Source organism: Vipera berus (genome assembly GCF_964194415.1).
Source record: "Vipera berus genome assembly, chromosome: 3".
Taxonomy (NCBI): Eukaryota; Metazoa; Chordata; class Lepidosauria; order Squamata; family Viperidae; genus Vipera; species Vipera berus.
This window is the reverse complement of record NC_138204.1, coordinates 194,491,912-194,501,807: the sequence shown is the minus strand read 5'-3', so window position 1 is coordinate 194,501,807 and position 9,896 is coordinate 194,491,912. Positions and strand designations below refer to the sequence as shown.

Sequence of the window (9,896 nt, the reverse complement as noted above, 5' to 3'; positions counted from 1 at the left end):
ACATGACAAATATAAATATCTTACAAGGGCAGTCCTGCATTTGGTGTCCCATGAGGCTTATAAGTAACAGGGAATTGGCAAGCATCACAGTTGACCCAGCCAATTACAAATTCTTCTGAAACTTTTTATTTTCCAAAATGAATCCTTGGCTTTCATAGCCAAATATTTAGCTTGTGGGTGATATCTGTCCTTTTCATCCTGCAATATATGATTTTGAAAATATTTTCAGTTCTCTATTAATTATAGTGTAATTAAAGCAGAAATGATAGGTTTCCATATACGCTACCAAATTCCATGTATTCACAATTTGTTCTAAGTCATGGCTTATGACTGGTGTATAAACATATAATTGTTCAATAAATCATAGGTCAGTGCAATTCTATCTTATGCAAATCCATCAGTGCAATTCTATCTTGTGCAAGTCACAGTTTGTCAACAAAGCTTAGTGAAATAGTCTGTTATATCACCCCTCCCCAAATTGTGGCTTATATAATTCAATAAAACTGCCAGGAAATAATATTTGTTATCTAGGTGATTTTTCTTTGTTGTTTTGCTGATTAATGAAGACTAGTATATTGTTCAGTTCATTATCACTTTCTGGCTAGATTTCTATTAACATATAATAGAGAAAATTATTGTGACATTAAGTAGAAAAACGTAGCATGCCATCTAAATCCATTTTAATATAGCTATTCAAGTCTAAACTATAACAACTATTTTTAATAAAAATGCCAATAATCACAATGCTCATATTATTCTCAGTAATGGCATTACAATACATTATAAATGGAGAAATGAAAGTTGAGTCTAGCTAAAGAATATTCTTAAATGATCGTAAGCAATTTATAAACATTATCAACAATGCTTCAATTGCTCTGATATTGGCCAACGTAGAAAGTTTTGCTAGTATAGGAAAATTGAGAATTTAACAAGAAATCAAGAGAACAATTAACTGCAAATTCACTAAGGATATAGGCTTAATTTACCTTTACATTTTTAATGTCTAACATTTTCGGGTTATAATTATTTCTCCTACCTAATTCCAGTTAACAATCTTATTGAATCTGGCAATCTCAAACAATTAGTGTTCCAACTTTCAGTTTTGATTCAGGTTATAATTTTTTTCCAATCTTACCATTTGTTTATGATACATTTACTCTGCAAGTTAAAAAGGTGCGGACAATATGCATTTTTTTCACTTTTTTCTCCATTCTGGACTAGTCTGTTTCACTAAATTAAGTTCTTACCATTGTTAATTGCAAATATACATTAGAAGAATAAGCATACTTTCTGGCACACTGTTCGTCCTTTTAGGTATGTCATATCAGGAAGCAGACACAAGAGGGGTTCCAGGAATGGTACTTTTTTCTTGTAGGGTATATTATCAGAGTTTTGAAAATCTGACAAAGTTTCCTTCTACCCTGTATATTACACCAAAGATGATCAAGGAGGGATATCTTGTGTTTCTTTCTAATCCTCTCTTCCTTCCCAGAGCAGAGCCAATTTTTAACGAGTGTTCTTGCATTCCTTTTTCAAGATTAGCTCTGTACTTTTCTGCACATATCCATTATACTTAATATATTCCTCATTTTGGAATAATCTACATTGCCAAAGTGATGTCGTATTTAATGAATTTCTCTCTTAGCTCTCATGTTTGCTTTGAGTTCCTCTCCCCTTTCTAAAACCTCTCTGTCTCTTTGGCATTGGCCTCTTCACTAAGGCGGTATTTTTCTTTGTAAGCCAAGACTATGGAACAGGTTTTTGACATGTGTCCAGCGGTGCATCATTATAATATTGCTAGACAAATATTAAAGAATAAAAACATTGCTTAATTGTCCATAGAGTGGAGGAAGTTGTGGTGCATAAAAGGTAGAAAAGAATGCAAGGCAGCTGGAGAGTTCCTCACATTTATATTTACTGAAAGATGAATGTAATACTTGTAGTTTTTGTCTGCTCTGTTGTGAGGTTATTGTTTCTTTAAATTATTACACATCAATAGTAATAGTCAAAACAATGTAATGAACTGCAACTGGATCAAAACAAGTTTTTTTCTTGGATCAAAAACAAGTTTTTTTAAAAGAAAGAATCTAATTACTAGCTCCCTGTAGGTGGAAAGGACATTTATCTGCAAAACAGAGGTGTTAATCTGAGAGATCACTGGCAAGACAAAATCTATGGAGCTATAAGCTATAAGTCTGGGGGGAAAACTAAGATGGAAGTAATAATACAAAGAGGTTCATAAACTTTAACTAGTTTCTTAGATTACAAATATCAGAACTGATTTGGATAGATGTTAATAGCCAATGAAGTGGTTACCCAATGTATGTTATTGCTGAACCTGACATTAAGTTCAAATCAAATTCAAACAATTCTTGTCTATGAATAACTGCCCAAAGTCCTCAAAGGGCATCAGAGTATTGATTGGAACCACAGGACACTGGGTCATCTACCAGCCACTCTGTCATGTTCTTTCTTGTTCCATGCCTCAACGAGGTCATTGACAGAGTGGTCAGCCTTTCTCTCAACTATCCCCTAGAATAGACTTTGTTAGAACCAAATAGGATCCACCAACCTAAGCCAGCACTACTTCCTCAAAAGGCAATCCAGATCTACTACCTCAAAAGCAAGTTTAAATAAGATGGCAGCAAAATGATTAAATTTCAGATGACTCACTGTCCATAGTTGCATCTAGACTCTTACTCCAATTCCTGTCTCCATTCTACTATTTCCCACTCAGGATCTTCTTTCTTAGAATATTTCATACTTTCTTCCCTAGACTCCAACCCCTACTGCACTTGTTAGGTTTGTCTGAGTCTGAGAAGACTCAACACTCATCAAGCTGTTTGGAAATCCCCTTTTCATTTTTCAATCCTGTGTTTATCCCTGGAGAATCCTGTTGCAACATCTTCCATTTTGTTTGGATGGTGCTGTTTTGGTTACGAAAGGTTCCAAAAAATCTCTATTTGCCATGAGTGCACATTTTATTTATTTTTTGCAGCTCTATGCTGCCCTTTCTCCAAGACTCGAGTAGGTCTAACATTGGCATTTCCCCCTCATTTTTGTCTGTCCTCACTTTGCCCAAAAAAAGAGCCCATTAAAGCAGCCACACAGTAGTTGGATTGGAATGGGAGAACATCCACACAATTGCAACTATACATACATGCAAACCTATGTATATGGTTTGGAGGGGGGGATGTTTGTACATGGCTCAATCTCAATAAGTCCCTGCTGTTTTCTTCAGAAGATTTTTCAGAAGTGACTTGCTTTCTTAGGACTAAGAGAGAGTGAAAGCTTAAGGTCACCCAGTAGGATCAGAACTGATGCTTTCTTGATTCTCGTTTAATGCTTTAACCAGTACACCAAAATGACTCATGTATATGAAGGTAAAATTTTCACATGTCTGAAAATATAGAGTGGTGCTTAATCTATCCAGGGGTAGGCAACCTGGGCTCTTTTATGACTCATGGACTTCAACTCCCAGAATTCCTGAGTCAGCTGACTCAGGAATTCTGGGAGTTGAAGTCCATGAGTCATAAAAGAGCCCAGGTTGCCTACCCGATTATACAAATACATGCCACCTAGTGGTAATGTTATCAAATATCCCTCAAAGTCTTTTATTTTTGTGAAAACTGGAAGATCAGCTGAAGTTTGATGAGGGTATCTATAAACCACAATTATCTATGCTGAAACATTTGCTAGTACTGAACAAAGCATCTGTGCACCTTAAGATACTGAAGCTGATTTAGGATAGTTCACAATGAATTACCACCTGTGTACATAAAAATAGTGTAAACATCTCTCACGACATAGGGCAGGGATCATCAAACTTGGCCCTTTTATGACATGTGGACTTCAACTCCCAGAATTCCTCAGCCAGTGTGCTGGCTCAGGAATTCTGAGAATTGAAGTCCACGAGTCATAAAAGAGCCAAGGTTGCCTACCCCTGCTCTAGTCTCAGCTTTTATCTATTTAACATTCATCCCTAGAACAACCACATACCACCCACTACCTTTTGACCAGCATTTGGCACAGGCTTTAAGTTGCTCAATCAATTTCCCATTTTCATCTATTTGGCCTGTGTTTGTTACCATTTATGTATGTGATTTCATCTATTTGATCTGTTTGTTACCATTTATGTATTGTTTGCAGCTGATCTACTTCCCTTGTCAGACACAATTATATTAATTTCTGTTGTAAACAAGAATAACAATTTGGCAAAAAAATTTAGAGGCCCCTAAGGGTCACTTAAGGCTTTGGTCTAGCTCTGAGTCTTCAGGATGTATATTTCTGATCTCCGTGATAAGAGGTGACAAGATTGGAGAAATCAGAAGTGTGGGATACTATATAGAGGGGAAAAAATACACCACTAAAAACATATGATGAAAATATCAGAAAATCAATACCATGGACGAGTGATGGAAATTGGGCAGGTTTTTTTTTTAAAAAAACCTAAATTTATCTTGTATAAAATTGCAGAACAAGGCTGCCTTGTTATTATATTTAGCAAACTATGTGATACACTGTATATGGACATCCTATAAGTTAAATATTATCTGGAAATAAGATAAATTATTTCTATAGAAGTGCTCTTTGCATAAGCAGTGATTCTGCCAGATAGATCAATCCTATTTTATGTGGATTGCAGGGGGGGGTGTATTTTAGCACCAAATTTAAACATGCTTCAAGTGAGATTTTTTTAAAAAACATAAAATGTTACTATAAAATACTTTACTGGAATTCTGCATTCTAATTCCATGGCAATGTGTGTAGGCCCCAATTCTCATTCTCCAACTGGTAATGATGGCTGGGGAATTTTTTTTTAATTCCATTTATATCCCGCCCTTCTCCAAAGACTCAGGGCGGCTTACAAGCTTAGCAGTAGCCTTCATTCTATGTATATGCCTGCTTATTAGGGCTTTTACACACACCCCAAGCGGCATTATTACAAAGTCAGCTTAATTGCCCCCAACAATCTGGGTCCTCATTTTACCTACCTCGGAAGGATGGAAGGCTGAGTCAACCTTGAGCCTGGTGGGATGCGAACCTGCACTAATTGCAGGCAGCTGGTGTTACTTAAGGAGGCATTAGCCCACTGCTCCACCAAGGCTTTTTAATTTTGGGAATTAAACTCTAATTTATATGGACTATGACAGCTGCTGGAGTAAGATTCCCTCCAATGTATGCTCTTCATTTGTTGTCATTCAACAATGTGCTAATTTTGGATTCAAAAGTGTGTTTTTTTCTTTTGCTGTCCTGCCTTTTCCCCTGGCTATAAGGCAAAACAGCCTGGAATCTGAACTACTTACCTGAATTCTTCCATTGATCTCAATGGGATTGACTTCTATATGTAGAACTGTGCTACATGCGATACTTTACCAGAAGGCCACATACCCCTGGAATGAGGCAAAGGACTCTAAGAAGATTGAGACCAAATCAAATGCAGAAGGGCAAAGTCAGCCCAGGCATTTTGTGACTTGAGACAAAAGACATGATGCTGGGGGAAGTTTTAGTGGGAAGCCCATAGAGGAACTGCAGATCAGCTGCTAAATTTTACTTTCACACTAGAGATAGATTATCCCTTCTACCACTTTTAAAACAGCAGGATACCTTGTGGAGGGTACAAGGCAAGTCAGGGGATGTACAGAGCTTCCTCCCTCACCATCATGTCAACCATCAGTGTGCACTTTCTGAGGTTGTTTCACTCTGTCTGGCCCTGCATGGGAGGTAGCCAGAGGACTAGAACCCCAAATTTCTTTTCAAACCTAATAAATGTCGAAAGGCATATCATCATGAAAGGCTGTAAGGTTCTAATACTAGGTTGGAATACCTAGTATCCATATTTCATTGAAAGCTGCTTTGGCACCAGTTTCTTTGTATTATACTACAAGTTTAAAAATTAAGAAGTTAAGTTGCCTTCAGTCAGACTATTTGCCATTAAGTCCAGTTCCTTCTGTTCTAACCAGCAGCAACTGTCCAGCGGCTTTGGCATACAGTCTTATCTGCCCCATTATTTAATCCCTTTCTAAATGGAAGTGCCAAAGTATGTGTCTGGTTATTGAGTTACTTCCCTTCTCTAAAGCTTTCTTAAGAGAAATAAAAAAATACTATTTTCTATCCCTGTTTCAACTGCCAACTAAGCATACATTCTTCAAGGAACAAATAACATACCCCCCTAAAAAAATGTAGTCAAACCAATTGATGTGCAACACAGTCATTGTTGGAAGAAGTTTACACATTTCCTAACACACGATCAAAGGGCAATGCTGAAAAAATGCCGTTTCCATGAGGTCCCAGTGTGTCCCATCCTTACACTGTACAGCTACCAGAGCTGGTTAGCCAGTGTTTAAAGAAGACCAAGGAGACAACAAGGAGGCGGACAGCAAGGTGATTCTATCCTCACAAGACTGGTCGGTCCTATGGTGTATGTTACTTCATTCTCACAAATTCCAGGTGGTAAACAGATCTCCTTGGTGACAGTTGAATAGTTGTATTCCTTCCCCCTACAAGTCTTAACTTCTTCTTCATGTTCAGCACAAACTTTAACCTTCCCATCTTGCACTTTCACTGTAATATCTTCTGGGTCAAAACCTTTAACATCCATTAAAGCTAAAAGCTTTGGGCGACTACATGCTGCCATCATCTTACAAACCCTTCTTCGAATCCTGCAATTATAACAAAGAAGAGGATAAGAGTGCAACATACCAATTTAAATATTAGAATATCCTATTCAAATCTGATGATATACATAGTTCACTACTTAGCAGCAGAAGTTAATACATCTTAAATGTTGCTGGAAACTAAGCTGTAGAGATTAAAATAAATGTTTCAGAGTTGAACTCATCTATATTCTGCTTAGGTTAGTAATGACAGATTAGTGAAATTTCTATTAGTGTTGGCATTACTGACATGATTATACACAAGAAACATCCACACAAATTTTGTTAGGGGGAAAATTGGGACGCACTAGCTTAGGAAATGCTGAAAGATTATCAAAGGATGCTAAAAAAGAATTGGAAAAATGTATGATGCAAATCATGTTTCAGAATACTCTTTTGCTAAGCTGTTATTTGCACAATGCTAAGTGTGATGTGAACCTATCTACTGGCGTTTGTTAATGCTAAAGAAATAGTATTATAAGGTAAAAAACAAACAATATATGTAGCTCAGGTTGACCTCCTTAGTATTCCCTAGCTTGGTTGTTTGTCAGTTAATGAAACATCAGCAACCAAACAATCAAGTTTAGAAAGCACCAAGGACTCCACAGAGTTAGTATGATTTGTGGAACAGGATAAACTGGCCCTTAATTCAGATAAGGTGAGACCTTGTTCAGAAGTATCAGAACAATTTAGGCTAAGAGGTAAAACATTTTTTAAAAAGCACCCTATCAATAACTATATACATATCTTGGAAAAGGCACTAATAAACTATTTTGGAATTTTGTCAAGATAATTGCATGGAACTGTCCATGAAGTTTCCAGGAGATGAAGAAAACTTGAAGACTTTTAAAATATTTATTCAATCACGTTTCTCATTTTTCAAATGAGTATTACACATGTCACAATGAAACTTTTATATCTATATCTATTTTCCATTGGGCTTTCCAATTATATAGTCATGTATGACCTCAAACTAACAATTTCCATCTGGTTGGTATGTGGATGTCAAGTGCCTAATTGGAATGGCTTGTTAAATATACAATTGTCCGGGCTCACTGGGCCATACTCACTACAACACTCTTGCCATACCAGTTGGCTTAATGCAATATGTAAATTTGGACAAAATGGTGGTATCAGAATAGAAGGATCTACCTTTAAAATGTACCAGTAAATTCTGCCTTTTTTTCCCATGGACTCAGAATGTAAATCTATTTTGAATCAAACAGCAAGCAAATCTTTGTAATAAATAAAATATAGTCATAAATATAAGAAAAGAACTTTGGCTATTGAAGACTGCTCAGCCAAAATGTATTCAGTATGAGTCTGCCTTTAAACAAATCAGATTTCAGCTGCTAGAAGGCAGCCACTGGAATCCTTGTTGTAGACAAATGGTTGCATCGTGTTACACCGTTTAACCAGGAGCCATATTTGCCATGGTTTTCCCAAGCTGATTCAACTTTCTGCAACCTGATGCTCTTCGCAATGGTTGGAAAATCACTCTTGTCCTTCAGCAGGTATTCTTGAAGAATTTTTCTTCATACTAGCTCAAAATCCCATAAAATACATAAAATACTCACCATGAATTCAGAGATTAGGAAAAGTGTGCACCGAACCTCAATTATCCACAATATTATTTAAAGGCGTTCATATTAGGACAAGCTATTTTTTATTATGATGTAGAGGTTGTAGAAGCATTTATAAGATTCTATTAGGCCTTAGCAGGGCTTTTTTTTCTCATAGAACGCTCAGAATGGAGTTCCGGCACCTTTTTTGGATGGAACCTTGTAGGGTAGGCAAGGCAGGTTGTGTGACATGTGGGAGTTCCGGCACCTTTTTCTTTTACAAAAAAAGCACTGGGCCTTAGTATGGATCAGAACTACATAATCTTATACCTCCACTCTGTGGTTCTGATCAACATTTCTCTTCATCTGAAGGCACCATTTCCCTCCCCACTGGTGACAAATTTCCCATTGATAAGCACTGTAGGGCCTCTTTCTAGTAGAATCACCTTATCCTGAACTGTAGCTAACTATATTTTAGTTAGTTGTACAAATCCAGTCATATGGCTAATTTATAGTTCAGTGTCTCTTGCATAATATGGGTTAAAAGGCACCTAGCAGTGCACTAAAGATAGAAACATGAATATCAAGGAATACATCAATTGAGAAATGCAAAGACCTTGAGAAGGAAAACAAAGAAATATATTCCTCATCATTAAATCTCTAGTAACATCTCTATTTGTGAAATTGGGAAAGCTAACAGTTATACATAGTTGGGTAGTTTACATTAACTTGCAACATGACATGCAATAGTTCTTTGCTACCTTGGTCAAATAGTTGTGAGAAACTTTGAAAACCCAATGACCTATTATGTCTAGAGAGTCATGGCATGATGAAGTCAACTGACCCTTTGGGACTCAATGTGATGTCATGACACATACAAAGAGAGGGCAGGGCTTGTGTTGTGATGCCATGATGCTATGCCATTCTGACCCTCCTCGCCCCCACCAACAGCCACTGCCACTTTCACTGAACTGGCAGCCTTTTTCTTGAGAACAGGCTATACCTCATCCCAAATAAAAATATGAGGCACGTAGAACAAATATGAGGCATGTAGGACAAATGCCTAGCCCGTTTCAATGACCAATGGAACTAGTACCATTAATTCTCATTTCATTCCCCACTGGTTCTTGATCTAGTAAATGAAGAAAGAAAAAACAGACTTACCTGGCCAGTTCTTGCTCAGCTTCTATTTTAGCTCTAATAGCTTTCCGCTCCAAGGTTGAGAGACAGAGCGGCCGACAGGGACGGCAACAAAGTATGTCACACAGGCAATGGGGATAAGGATGGAGAAGGCAGCAGCAGTGAGGATGGAGATTTATATCACAGAGGCAGTGGGTCTGCACATCGCAGACCTTAGGGCAGCAACTCATGTCTAAAAGTCTTAAACGCCTTTTTATTTCTCTATCACTTCGTCTTAAATCTCGCCTCACAGTTTCCAAAGCGTGACAGAGAGTTGCCATTAGTAAGCATTAAACCATATTCACTTACGAGTACAGCCTTTGAAAAAGGGCACCCGTCAGGAAAAAAAATTGGTCTTGCAAGCCCTGGCCAGAAGATTGCATTAAGGAGCCAGCTCCTGATGCTTTAGTTGTACTTCAGCATGCCGTTTATGACATCATTCCTGTGTAAGGATGTCACAATCTCACCATTTCCATGGAAATGGCAAACAGTATATCCC

The 9,896-nt window shown here is 37.4% G+C and overlaps 1 protein-coding gene across 2 annotated transcripts; it reads right to left on the bottom strand.

Moving 5' to 3' along the window:
• Window positions 1-175: 175 nt before the first annotated feature.
• Window positions 176-9,678, bottom strand: ODF1 (outer dense fiber of sperm tails 1; the record flags this gene model as incomplete). 2 transcript variants are annotated; one of them, XM_081323711.1, is made up of 3 exons in its annotated part: window positions 176-198; window positions 6,311-6,662; window positions 9,383-9,678. In XM_081323711.1, the coding sequence occupies 2 exons, from the start codon at window positions 9,676-9,678 to the stop codon at window positions 6,344-6,346; spliced, it is 615 nt and encodes a 204-aa protein (XP_081179837.1). In that variant the 3' UTR covers window positions 176-198; window positions 6,311-6,343. The 2 variants fall into 2 exon arrangements, with proteins under 2 accessions (XP_081179837.1, XP_081179836.1); XM_081323710.1 differs by lacking the exon at window positions 176-198 and having other exon boundaries at window positions 6,227-6,662.
• Window positions 9,679-9,896: the final 218 nt, after the last annotated feature.